This window comes from Rhagoletis pomonella, unplaced genomic scaffold (genome assembly GCF_013731165.1).
Source record: "Rhagoletis pomonella isolate Grant_MI unplaced genomic scaffold, Rhpom_1.0 Rhpom_scaffold_00002, whole genome shotgun sequence".
NCBI classification, from domain to species: Eukaryota; Metazoa; Arthropoda; class Insecta; order Diptera; family Tephritidae; genus Rhagoletis; species Rhagoletis pomonella.
Genome location: NW_023458556.1, coordinates 47,163,540 through 47,178,204, shown reverse-complemented (window position 1 = coordinate 47,178,204; position 14,665 = coordinate 47,163,540). Strand labels below are relative to the sequence as shown.

General features: G+C 33.9%; 1 protein-coding gene across 1 annotated transcript in view; it reads left to right on the top strand.

Moving 5' to 3' along the window:
• LOC118733734 (chitin deacetylase 1) overlaps positions 1–14,665 on the top strand; it is a 62,136-nt gene that overhangs the window by 39,815 nt on the left and 7,656 nt on the right. The window contains exons 3-4 of the mRNA XM_036463267.1: positions 6,324–6,543; positions 9,609–9,994. Coding sequence (XP_036319160.1) covers positions 6,324–6,543; positions 9,609–9,994 — 606 coding nt within the window. The remainder of the gene's footprint in view (positions 1–6,323; positions 6,544–9,608; positions 9,995–14,665) is intronic.

The window sequence follows — 14,665 nt, the reverse complement described above, 5'->3', positions numbered from 1 at the left end:
CGAAACGAAATAGTAACGTACAATATAGTTTATTTTCGTACACTGGTTGTAATGCCTTCGAATTTTTTCAGTTCTTTTAGGCATTGCCGGTAATGCAAAGTAGAACGTTCGACAATATTTTTTTTATTTCGCTTCTTTGCTTCATTTCGGGGAATGCAAAGTAGAATGCTGCATCGTAGTCAGCTGAAAAATAGAATGAATATCCAAAAATTCTTTTTCTACCGTTACCTTCTGTGGAAATTTGTCTCGCATAAAAATCATGTTTTGCTTTGTTCAATTTGCAGCGAAGTTGAAGTCAGTCAATGAAGTGAAGTACAAGAGTGAGGAAGTACAATTTTAAGCTTAATTAAATATGCATGTATGTACATACCGATTTTTAAGTAAAATCTAAATACCTAAATACATACATATGTATGTATAAAAACTGATTTATAAAAATTTTAATTAATTTTAATGTTTTAAGACATTTTCTGATTTCCATTTAATATAAATAAGTATGTACTTATCTAGGCATTCTACATTAGTTTCTCTGTAAGGCTTTCTTTGTTCGCTTCTCTGGATTATGTTTAACCATGCGTTCTCCCTTCGTTTGAAGGCAATGCTGCGGGTAAGGGCTTACCGCCAATGACATGCCCATGTTAAAATAAGGCCTTCTTGAAGCGTAAGGGTAAGCGATTCCCATCGCCTAGCTCGTTTCCACTTTCGTTTCTGTTGTAATCGTGTTTTTTGCTGGGAGTATTCTTCTTTTACGAAATCGATGGGAATATACCATCTAGGCCCTGCGCTTAAATAGGTTAAACGATCTCACAACAAAATCGGTTGAGTCGCAATAAAAAGCTTTTTGCGAACAATATCCCCGTTACCCATATTACATTCACCATATAATCTTTTTTTTTTTATCCAGTGCAGCCAGTAAAGTAGACTTACAGTGCCGAACAGAAGTATTGGCACAGTGAATTTTTCGCAATATATGCACAGTTCTTTATTCTAATTTATTTTCGATCATTTTTTATAAAAATATTGTTCATTTTACACCAGAAAACATAACAATAAAATCTCTAAATTTTGTGCAAAACTCGGGAAAATTCATTAAATTTGTACACTATTTGCAACTTTTTATTCAGATTGTTTAGAAAAATTCTAAGTATGCAGTTTTATAGCCCATTCAAATTTAGTATAACAAAGTGAAAGTTTGAAGTCGCTAGAAAATGGCATTGATTTTTGGTAATGTTTTTTCACGCAAGTTCTTCCATACAAAGTAATTCGACAATTATTTTTTGTATGGAGAAAATGAGCAACACCTTCCACTAAAAAAATTGCCAAAAATCAACGCGATTTTCTAGCAACTTTAAACTTACACTTTGTTATACTAAATTTGAATGGGCTATAAAACTGCATACTTTGAATTTTTTTTAAAAATCTATTACGTTTTCTGGTGTAAAATGAACTATATTTTTGTAAAAAATTATCGAAAATAAATTAGAATAAAAAACATTGCATATATGGCGAAAAATTCACTGTGCCAATACTTTTGTTCGTCACTGTATATCATAACTTTCAGCGTTTCTTTCATACCCTGGGTCTATAGCAGTGATGGTATCGTAGAAGACTCAGTGAGAATCTGCCGTGAGTCGGTTTAAGTTCATTTTTATAACCATACTTAAAAACATCAAAAAGCTCCTATTAAAGAAGCTTTCTTTGAAAATTCCCTGATGTCTGTGAAGCTGGATGCCTTCTTATAAATTGCAACGAAAATGCCTCCATTTTTTATCTTTGTTTCAAAAATTGCATACAATGGTAAGTATATTCATATGTATATGTATGTTTGTATAGATACTCACACATACCTGAATATCTAATTGAATGCATACAAAAAGAATTAGTAAAATTACACAAAATTTCTTTGTTTATTTTCCAAAAATAAAACAAAACAACACAAAGAGCTTCCGATTAATGTCTATTATTTTCTTACATTTGTGTTTTCCGGTCAACCAAAATATGTATGTATTGTACTTCCCTTTGTATACATTTATGATTTGTTATTATTTGATTGCTGCAACTTCCGCAAGTACACAAGTTTGGCATTCGTTTGGGAGCAGGCATGTCAATACATTGGCGACATTTTGTTTGTCCTTTTTTCTTATACATATTTGTTTTTATTTTTTTGTTAGTTTTTAAAGCCACCTAGCCGGCAAATAGAGGAGCGGGTGTAAATAAAATTTTAAGAAGGTCTTCTCTTTGAAAACGGTACTATAAAAACTTAAAATAACCTTGCCATTCGAAGTCAGAGAACAAGGTGAGTTTCCAAGGCAAATAAAGGAAAAAATCACAGAAGATGTGTCGGTGAACGTCTGCTCTAAAGTTAAATTTAAACTTGTTATTACTATTTTATATAAAGTTTCTTTATCTAAGAGCAGCTGAATTGGATAACCTTGAAACTCCAGGCTAATCCAGTCCAATACAGAATGGAGTATGGAAGGCCTCTCGCCTCAGCCCCAAAAGATCCAAAATGAGCGCTCCTATAAGGCCAATTCGAAACACCTAGAAGGCCTGTCGGAAACACCAACAACGAAAATAAGCCTACTTCTCTCTTAGTTTGCCAACTGGGTAGTCAAATATGTGCACTTACATACATACATATATGTATACATATGTACATGTCTATATTTACATACGAACATACATATGTATTATAATATTCTACGCATGCAGGTATTGTTGTTCACATTGTTTGCATAAAATGCAGTCAGCATTGTTCTCACGGCAAGCTTTTGGGTTTGCCCAAAATATTTGTATTGTGGTTTTAAGTTTTAAATAATAAGAATTAATATGGATAGTTATACTTGTGTGTGTGAGTGAAAGTTTTTCTATGCAAATTGAGATGAGGGATTTTGTTATCATTGAAATTTTATTGCTGAACATGTTGATCATATACATTTATATATTGATGGTATGTATGCATTTGCAAATGTACATACATATGGGGCATTACAACCCAAATCTGGCACCATTCGGTTTTTGCATCTCCGACTCGTTTCATAATTTTTCATATTCAGCAATTTTGAAGCCATTTTTAAGGAAAAAATTGCTGAGGAAATTATTGAATTTGATTCTTTATTATTCCAATAAATAACAAAATCACATAATTTTTTATGCTATACAAGGGTTGCTATTTATATTCCTGGTTTAACAATGGGAAAATGAACATTGGTGGTTGGCATCAGTTTTATTGTTTTTCGAAATATGCTTCATGGTGATCAGTACTATTTCGAATTCGTTTGAAACAATTTTCGAAGCACTCGATACGAGCCTCTTTTTGGGCGTTTTTTTATTTTTTTATTTTAATTTTGTGGGATTCAACGCGAACACACATTCTTTTCCACAAGGTGATCATGCAAAATCTTATTGATGTTCGTCGTACTAATACCCAAGGATGGCTCAGTCTCACGGTGCGCATATTGTCTGCTACAATAACAGTTTTTTAGGGTACTAAAGGATGGTGGTTCTTATAGTACACCTTGTCTTGGTAATCCACATCGAAAATTGTGAAAAATAATCGTACGAAAATGTTCACTGCTTAGTGCAATTTTTTTTTTGCGAGATGAATTTTTAACGCCACTGTAAACAACACTAATATAGCTCACACATCAAAACTTTCTCAGCGCATTTATGGTAAAATATATCAAACTTTCCAAAGGCGCCTAACAACACTAGAAGTGGTTAAGGCCAGAAATATAAATAGCAACCCTCATAGCACAAATTGAGAGATAACTCTCTGATCTTGTTTTCATTTTTTTGTTTTGTAAAGCCGTTTTCGAGAAATTGATTTTTGAAAAAAGAAAAAAGAATCCTGTTTTATGAAATCCAATAACTTTGCAGAAATTGTGCCGTTTAGGACCACTTTTCTCATAACTGACTGTGTCAAATCAAATGCGTTAATGAAAATGGTAATGGTTCATTGAAGAGTAAGAAATTCTCTACTAATCTGCAGTGAGAAGCACTACGCCGCGACTTATCACTTTCGCGTAATCGATTGGTAAATTCAACAATATTTTTTGTTTGAAATATAAGCAGAAAATAAATAATATAAAAAAAAACCTTTTTAATATACAACGCTTTTATAAATGGACTAAAAAGTAGAAAATAATATTTCTCAGTCCCATAGAATTTGTTTTGATAACTTTTGATTTTGAAATTTTAGCAAAAGTCGTTATAAACAACTTATGAGATTGAAAATGAAAAGCGTGGGGCGCATATAATAGCCACCTGAATTGATATGAAGGGTAATATATGTTCATATGTATGTGGATATATGAATAACGACCGCTTAAAATCGATCTCAAATTTGTACTTTCGCTGAAGAAATTTTAGGTCTATGTTATGTAGTTTGCCTATTGTCAATTAAATATAATGCTTTGTATTGCATGCCCCCCACGCTTTTCATTTTCAATCTCATAAATTGGTTATAACGACTTTTGCTAAAATTTCAAAATCAAAAGTTATCAAAACAAATTCTATGGGACTGAGAAATATTATTTTCTACTTTTTAGTCCATTTATAAAAGCGTTGTATATTAAAAAGTTTTTTTTATATTATTTCTTTTCTACTTTTTTGGGTGTCTGTATAAAATTTTGCGATAGATATTAAAATAATTCAACGATCTTAATAGAAAGGTGCACACATATGCATTTACATATGTATGTACATACAAACGAGCACCAATTAATTTTATTTAAAGAAATGGCGTGTCGTCTATTTCCGCTGTAGCGAACGTAGTACATAGGGCGACATCTAGATGTCATCTACCTCGCCCTATTCACTACAGATGTCGCCCTATGCACTATGCTTTTTTATAGGAACTTTTCAAAGCAAAGGTTTTATGGTGTCGGACACACAACATTGAAAGTTTCTGGAGCCACAACATTGCAAGTTGATAAAAGCGTTGTAATAAAATAAAGTTACTCATACGCCATTTTCGAGTGTTAGATTAAACTATAAAGAAAACGTTGAATTTTTTTACGCGGAAATGATTAGTCGTAGCGTACTTAGATAATTTCATCCTATGCAATCTGCTATTTTGATCTTTTTTTTTTTAATCATCTGATTTGACACAGTCAAAGTTCTTGGCGCTGAGTTGGATAAAATTTGTTAGTTTTTCATCAATCCATTAAAAAACTCAGCTTAAAAGTTGTGGAATGAGTGGCAGTTTTTTAGAAAAAATTTTAAGTAAAATCGATTAGAATGTGTTTTTTGAAAATCCACATATTATATTTATCACAAATTTTAAACTTTTACGGAAACCTAACGGAATTACGGTTTTGAAATTTCTTTCGATTTTATATTGCAAAAGTGATTTCAAAATGAAAAATTGCAAAAAACACGATTAGCCCAATAGGCCTATTTTTCGCAAGGTCATGGGCATTTAAAAAGGATTTTTTTCAAAAATCGTTATATCAAAAACGGCTGAACAAAAAAATTTTAAAAACAGAGAGGCCTTTCTTCATTGGATTTGACTAACAAAAAAAATAAAAATTTTAAATAAATCTGAGTTGCAAATGACAAATGCCATCCGAATTTAGCTGGATTGCCCCATAAATTTATGTGCACTTAATGCTAACATTTGCAAAGATGTCAACATATTTCTATTTTCATGTTTCACATTATGTCAGATCCAATAGTATGTTTTAACATTTTAAGCGTTTTAACTTTTGAGGTCATGCTTCCCCTCTCATTTTAGATATTTCAGGCATGTCACTTGGATGGCAATTGGCGAATTGTTTATGATAAGTGGCCTGAGGCTTGACTCGGCTGCCAATTATAGTTCAGCATGAAATTAATTTCCTGCTTGAGGTCTTCGTACAGCCCGAATTTATCGGCAGCCTCGATTCGTAAGGCCTTAATGATTAGGATTATCCGCATCCACACTGCCTCCTGTTAAGGCATGTCACCAATTTTTGTACTTTTGCTTGTTTTTTTTTCTTTTTGAAAATGTGAAAGATAATTTCTCAATTTTAAACCTATCCAATCTAATGTGGGCCTTTACAAACGATTTAACTTCGTTAAAATAAACAATTCAATGAAACAAAGCTCAATTATCGGCAACCAATACAGCTTTTTCTACGTATAAATTATATAGATATATACTTTTTTTGTTTTTTTTTTTTGAAAATCTTGCACATCAATATCATCTCTCTTAATATATTTTTGCTAAATTACTCTATAATCCAAGCTTTATTTTATTACTTAACTTCTTCCGATTTGATTTCAGTTAAATTAAAATTTAAATGGAAATGAAAATTTTCACTTTTTCTCTCTTCATTCAGCAACTATCAACAAATTCAACATCTCGGCTATGCTGGACACGAGTTCGCTACGGAAAGCATTTCCCAACAACAAGGACTGCAAGATAAAGGCTACGAGGAATGGGTTGGCGAAATGATTGGCATGCGTGAAATACTCAAAAAATTCGCCAATGTGTCCGTCAACGATGTGGTGGGTATGCGTGCGCCATTCTTAAAACCCGGACGCAATACGCAATACAAGGTGAGCAATTGTGGGAGGGGGCGGGTGTATGCGCTGCCCATACATACATACATATTGTGGGTATGTACATACTTGTAAATATTACCTGATTTTGTGCAATGCAGTTGGCAGTTACGTGTCCTCTAGCAATATTTTGAATTTTCAGATGCCTGATAGGTAATTCGGCATAAATAGTACAAGGAGTTAATTGACAGTTTTATTTTGTTGTGATGTTTTAGACAATTACCACAGGCAGTAAGCCGATTTTTTATACAACATTTGCATAAATTGTAAGTAATATGTATTTCGAGGGATTATGAGGTTAAATTGTATCGTATGCATAAATAAATTAATTACTCAGATCATGAATGGACATCGCTTGACTGAATATGTACGCACAGATAGAAGCTGGCATGTGTTTTCTTTCAAGTAAAGAAAATTTTATGTTACGCTATAGACGTACACAAAAACTTTGCAAAACTACAAAATTCATATGTGCATACATGCATGCATAGCTAAAAATGCTCACCGAATTTGCTAACAGAAACGGCAATTATTTCAACTAGTTGTCTATGTATAAACTTTAAAAGTTTATAACCATCAAACACTTTTTCTTTGTTATTCAATTCCCTGTATGCAATTCAATTTGCCTTATGCGTCTCATTTCTGTTTGCTAATATTTTCGCTAGAAAATTATGTTGGTAGATAGAGTGCTCTGCAAATATGTACATTGAATTGTCCGTAACACATTCTTTGAAATGACAGGGATTTTAAAAAATTTAAGCTAGCTGTTAGCGCTGGTGGCAGTAAAAGTGTATGCGCCTATATTTGCCTACATACTGCAGTACATATAACCAGGCATAACTGATATTCGTAGTATCCCCTTTGGAGGTAGCCGTACTCTACCCATGTATTTAAATATGTATGTATTTCGTGCGGAAGCAGAAAATAAATGTTACATACATACATCGGAGAATAGCATCAAATGGATTTTTAAGTGCTCGGGTGGCACTTTTCAGCAATCACTTTTCAACAACTAATTTTACACAGGAATTTGAAAAAAAACGAAAAGGAAAATTATATCATGCCATCAAGTCTGTTGTTTTAAATCATAACATCAACATACACCAACGCTCAATATATAATCATACATTCGCTAATTTTTAGGCTGGGCGAATCAGGAGGGTAATTGTTGTTTTATATATACATATATATTTTTTTTATTATTAAGTTCCGTCTTCATTTATACACCTGTCCATATGTTAGGACACCAACTATACTATTATACAATTTGTTAGGAAATTTACACACAAAAAATACAATTTAGCCAGCGCTAGGAAAGTGTTGAGTTAGCTACTCACATTTAATACATATTTGTTCTCCTTTTGTTTTAGTAGGCACATACAATATTTAAAACGCATTTACATTGACTATTTACAGTTACAATGAACATATATCACAAATAGGTCGATTGGCCCCGCTCTTTTCAGCCGTCTTCCATACTTTCTCTTTGATCGGGCTAAGAACTTCAAATTGATTTTAGATCCATGGTTTCTTCGGCAAGTTTACTTGGAATTCCATGTAGAATCCTTTTGTGCTATACCCGCATAGTGGGAAAAATCTCCCATGCAAATTGACCCGCCCTAATGCACATATATTTGTTTTTTTTACCTAAAAGGTAAGGGTTTTTGGAAAAATTGGCACAATTTGAATATTAAATTTTTCATCTCTGATGAAATTTGAGCTGTGAAAGTGGACCAGATACACTGTGCAATAAACACACCTCACAGTCAAAACTAACCATACCCAACAGGGTTGCATGAAAAAATTAAATCAATTAGCACTCAATGAAGCACTAATCGGATACTTAAAATTTTAATTTTGTATGGAAAATGGAGCTCTATTGCCTGTCTAAACTTAGTACAAGTAAATTCTAATATGTAAATACGATGAGGGCAGCCGAAATATTCGAACCTACCTGTACTTGGAGTATCTTTTTTAAATATTTGGATCATAAACTTATCTATCTATAGCGGCGGCTATGGCCTAGTGGTTACCGAGAGCAGCCAGGTTCGATTCCTGGTGCAACCAACATCTAAATAAGTTTTCTATTATGAGCGATAATCCTTCCTATGGCATAAAATTGAAGGTTCCTCTATTAGTGTGACAACGTCAAAGTTCTTAAATAATTGCTACTGACATATCGAACGCATTGGTATAAAACCAGGAGAATATAACTGAAAATCATGGCATTAATTTAGAGACGTGTACCTCCTCAAACGGGGAAAGCGTAACATTCTTATGCAACTGCATAAAATTGCAAGCTCTTAGTTGCTGATTATTGTGCATTTGCGTCAAATGCCTTTAATTGAATTAAGTTCCATATGCAATGATTGCAATCAACTTTCCAGCTCGCTGCATTGCAAATATGCACTCTGTATGCACTACTGCTGCATACAAAATTCAACAAGCAAAAAAATTAAATAAATAAACTACCGTACACACAACACACCACCATTAGGGGAGGGTACTTTAGTGTTGTTGAGTGGTAAAATCTGTGCCTGTGTACTTGAAATTGTTGCACATGAGCAGCTTCGAGCATTACAACCAATTACCTGTAAACAGGACCATTAAACTGGCAACAACAACAATAAAAATAACCATAACAGCAACCAAACTGCTGTCAAACCACACCAGCGTGCGTACAAACACAAGAGCAGCAAAGCCATTTTCATGTTCATGGTCACATTTATTCTTGTTTCAAGTTTTCTATGCTTGTCTTCTACAGCATTTACACCCACGTTTAACATTTTTATTGTTATTATATGCAATGCATTAAAACTTTGAACACAGCATCAGACTATGTACATACATATGTAATATGTATTTGTATACTATTTGTACGTATTTATATGTATGTATGTATATGTCCCTATATTGAATTCTATTAACCCTTTTGAATTTATCTTCAATTTTTTTGTTTTTTATTTTCATGACATTACCACAAACTATGGTCGAACGTACATCAATATGTGCATACACACGCGCATACATACATTTGGTGCTGCGCCATGCTGTCTACACAGGTTATCGAAGACTTCGGTTACATCTATGACAGTTCGATTACCGTGCCACCAGTCAATGTACCCATCTGGCCATACACGCTCGACTTTAAAATCTCACATGAATGTAAGAGCGGCACGTGTCCGTCGAAGAGCTTCCCTGGCGTTTGGGAGGTGCCACTCAACACTCACTATGTCGAAGGTTATGAAGGCGGTCACTGTCCCTATCTGGATCAATGTGTGCTACACAATTTGGACGAGGAAGAGATATTCGCTTGGCTGCAAGAGGACTTCACACGTTACTATGAACAGAACAAGGCACCCTACATGATGCCAGTCCATACGAATTGGTTCCAGACGAAACCACTGGAAAATGGCCTGCATAAATTCCTTGATTGGGCACTTGAACTGTAAGTACCTGGCGGTCGTGTACATGTCTACATACATACATATGTATATATGTATATTTTTTGCTCATGCACACATTCATACATACATATGTATGCTTTTTGCAAAAAGTGGATTGGGTGGAAGGTCAATTATATGTGAGTACACGTTTATTGAGAAGCGTGAAGAGTTTATTAGATATTTTATAGAAATTTAATATTAATTGGAATTGCTTTAAACGGCTGCTAAAATGTTTGAGTAAATAAGAATTATTAGTGTACAACAAGCAGTTTTCTTCGAATTTTCGAGTTTCGAATTTGCCTTTGAGAAGAGTCTTTTGTTTAAGCAAATAATTTTTAAGCAAAAAACAAAACCGGCTTCAATTCTTATATACAAATTTAAGATTATCGTTAATTTCTTCATGATCCAATGATCGGGTTTAAACCAAATTAGTATGGGACCACCTGTGAGGTAACACCTTTTCTTAAAAAAAAAAAACAACTTTTCGTTGAAATAGTATAGAATCACTGAAAATTAATATTTTTCGATCGGAAAACTCAGGTTCTCTTCGGTAGACTTTCAATATGTATTAACGATTTTTTATTGGTCCCCCATTGCATTTTTCGGGGTTTTTAAGGATTTTTGACGGACCTATAAATTATAGTTGCTATGACAAAATGGTTAAATAAAAAATTGGGTATTATTATCTCTGCTCCTGCGGATCGAAAAATATTGATTTTTAATTTCTACGAAAAGTTGTTTTGTGCCCACATAAAATGCATGGAAAACTTTGAGCGCTTTGAGCAACCTCTAAGTATTTTTCGATTTCAATATAAAAAATGGAGGCATATATTTTTTTGGTATAGAAGAATCCTGGGGGGTATGCAGTAGTAGCTAAGCTACTCTAAAGATCATAGAAACCGCTCGCACCTTTTAAAAATAGTCCAGGAACGTATGTACATACCAGGACTGTTAATCCCGGGATCCCGGGATGTATGTTGAGATTTCACTCCGTTGCAAAGTGGAATATGCTTAAACTTGTGGAACGGGCCAATTTTAAGGCAAGCATAGCGGGAACAGTGGGATACATCAAGGATCTCATTAATATAGCTCATGAGAGCCGTTGGTTGGTTGGAGAAAGATTGAGCTTCGAACCCTGATAAGTGTGATTACGGAGCAAAATCAGTTATCATAAACATCATCCACGACCCACTGTGTACAATATATTTAGAAGTTGAGGAAATCTAATACAGATCATTTGCTATGCAGCTATCTGGCTTTCGTCACATTGAGATGGTACATTTTGGGTAGCATATACATATCGACGAGCTGACTTGTCTTAGCCTCGACATTCTGCTTAGGTTCATAAAAGTAGTCTGGTAAGTTTGCAAAGTAGTAATGAATTCCCGCACCACCTATCGTTCCCTTTTCTTTAAATCCTCCCTCTAGACCGTGGGTACAAAGGACAGTATTGTTTAGGTTCTTGGAAACTCCAGCCATACATAATTCAATACCATTTCAGTCCTGTAGAGAAATAAAGATGTTAGATATGGTCTTTCTATTCATATTAAGATAACGGTATTTACATTGGAATTATTAAGGATAACTGAAAAATGTTTCCTCTTTGAATTTTCTCATATATTATCTGATTATTTAACATAAAGAATTAAGAGAAGAAATTTCCTTTGGCAGTGGCTTAACTAGCAAAATTAGCGCAAAGCAACCCTTTCCGCCCATTATTGCTTCCTGCATCCAGGGCTTAGATTCAATACCGGCTATCTTTTTTTTTCATAAAAACTCATCTGTCTGTGACTTAGATCTCTACTCTGAAACTATTTCAAACTTTTAAATGCAGTAGAAAATTTTAATAGAAAGTGATAACTAAGGATCACCTTAATATACTCGATGACAGTTAAGTCCAAGGTTGATTTTAACAACGTAAATTAATTTTTCTACAGATTACAGATAGAGTGTTTGAATATTAACCGTCGATATATTTTATGCTTTGTTTGGTCTTTCAATTAAAACAGCCGATCATCAGTTAATGTTAATTACTTAAATCAAGAAATAGTTACTACTTAAACTCACCTTATTCACGGATGTATACAAAAATGTATAACAGTTACTCACCTACAATTTTACTCTATTTGTTACCCGCTTGCCCTAAAGCACGCTTTTATGTACGAGTACAACGCCCTAAGACTGACACAATGTTTTTGCACTCATTCACTTTTTCACCGTTAACCAACAGTGTTTCGCACGTTTTAATGAGAAAAGTTTAACAGAATTAAACTTTCATTTTAAAACAACACAAAAAAAAAATAAATTGATACAAAAAACCTCTACAGTAAACATAGAAAAACGCAACTAACGCAGTGCTGCTAAAAAAAAAATTAAATTAGCGCCGGTTAGCAAAAAACAAAACACAAGAGAGAAAAAAAATATGTACACAATTTACCTCGCTAAAGTAATGGATGGACATTACTGAAAGCAACATGGCCTAAACCGCCGCCATGGAAATGTAATGGCGAGTGTACTCGTATTGGTGTTTTAAACTTCGGTAATGAAGTTACGCTGATAATATCGCTCTCTGGTGGATGGCAAAGCCGTTGGCACTAAGCATTAGCAGTATTAGGCGACATTGTTCTTACCGCACTAACTATTTCCACGCCCTGCGAAGTACTACGTATGTATGTATGCACATAGGTTCTACAATTTTTGCAATTTTCATTCATTTTCTAACTATGTCAGCGTCAGCATGCCGTTGAAGTAATCATACACTGGAAGGATAGAAAATTTCTGGAAGTGTTTTATTATTATTTGTTATGGAGATTTATTTTATATATGTAAGTACCGTACTGACAGATGGTGGGATTGATATCTTTCGTATGCCTAGCGTGCAGACGAGATTTTATAATTTCATAGTTTTAAACGGTCTAAATACCTTAACTCGCTTAAAAAATATACAGCTTTAACAAAATGGGCACAGAAATAAAATATAACATCATTAAATTATTTTTCATATTTTTATAAAAACGTGGGGTGAAACTCGCGGTTATAAGCTAGTATGTACATATATCAAATTAGATGTTTACGAGCGGCTACATATGTATGTTTACATATTCACTCACACAAAGCCATACACATATGTATGTAAGTGCATTTGGGGTGTACGAAAAAGTTTGCTCAGCTAATATTGTAAATAAACAAAATTGGCTACTCTTTTTGGACACTTCTACCAACATAAATAAGTACGATGTATGAGAAAAAAGAAGTGTCCGAGTGCATTTTTGTTGTGTCATAAACACTGAAAACTCACAGTAAAAGTTTTGCCAATTATCGGAAACAGTAAAAAACTCGACGAGTCGTCGAAGCGACAATTCTATTGTGACAAATTGCAAATGGTGACATTTGCCTTGTTTGTGTTAGTGTTGCAGACGTTTGATTGTTACATAAATACATACATATATACCGTTTGTTACTTTTATCGCGAGATTGACACCATTAACAATAAATAAAGGTGTGGTGCCCAGAGTGGTCGAATAGTCTAAAATAAATATAGAAAGGTGTTTCGAGGAGCCAAATGGTAGTAAACTAAATACAAAGTACTAGAAGAAGAATCGACCGAAATAAAATTTTATGTGTCAATGACATTTGTGTATCGTAAACAAATTAAATGCTTGTCAACAAAAATTTTTCTCAACTTTGCTTCGTAGGCAATACAGCAAACATAAAAACTTTTGCCTTCTGACTTGTTTGTTCGAGTGCGCGTGTCTTGTTGTGTTGTGCATTGAAGTTGCCACTTCTGTAGTGCATACATACATACATATTTACAGCTATTCAATGATGTTCATGAGTTTTGCTCAGCACGTGTACTATCCCAGTGGGAAAATGTAATGTATAGTAATCGAAAAACTAATCAGTAAAACAGCCGTTTTCACATTCGAAAATGCATTTTTTTCTCACGGTGATGTCCTACGAAAAGTGAGGCATTCAATTTTGCACTACCCAGTATCGAGGAATGAATGTGATTTAATATGATTTTTTGGAGACTTTTTAGAATACATTAGAATATTAAACAGTAATGGAATCTAGAACTTATAAAAAATCACGCATGTAATGCATTACTACTTTTCCCACTGGGATATGTTGTGGGTTTGTGTGTGTGTTGAAATTCGTGCGCTTGTCGGTGGAAATGTCTGTATAGTATTTCGACGACCATTGTTGGTCGAAGTTCGATATGCGCTGATATTTTGACAGCAACACTGCGATTTTTGCACCGCATGCCGCTTCAGACAGCTCTGCTTGTTGCGCACAAAACATGCAAGTATGTATGTATTTATGTATGCACTACATACTTAGTAGTGAAAGAACGTACAATTTATTGGAGGGCACTTGAATAAACCGGAATTAGCATTATTTTCTTTATTTCGTTTTTTTTTTTGCTTTGCCTGGAAAGTGTGATATAAGAAACCGCATTGAGGAATGTATTGTCAAAGTTGTCAAGTATTTCACACTTAGTTACAGTGTTGTTTATGTTATAGTAGTTATTGTATTTTGTTATTTGGCACCAACATAACCAAGGATTAAATTACTTGTCAATTAGTAAGACGCCTAATACACTGTCTTGAAAGTTCTAAGGCAAATAGAGTTTCAACATTGCGTTCGTTATAAGACGCTAACTGTGTCTTATA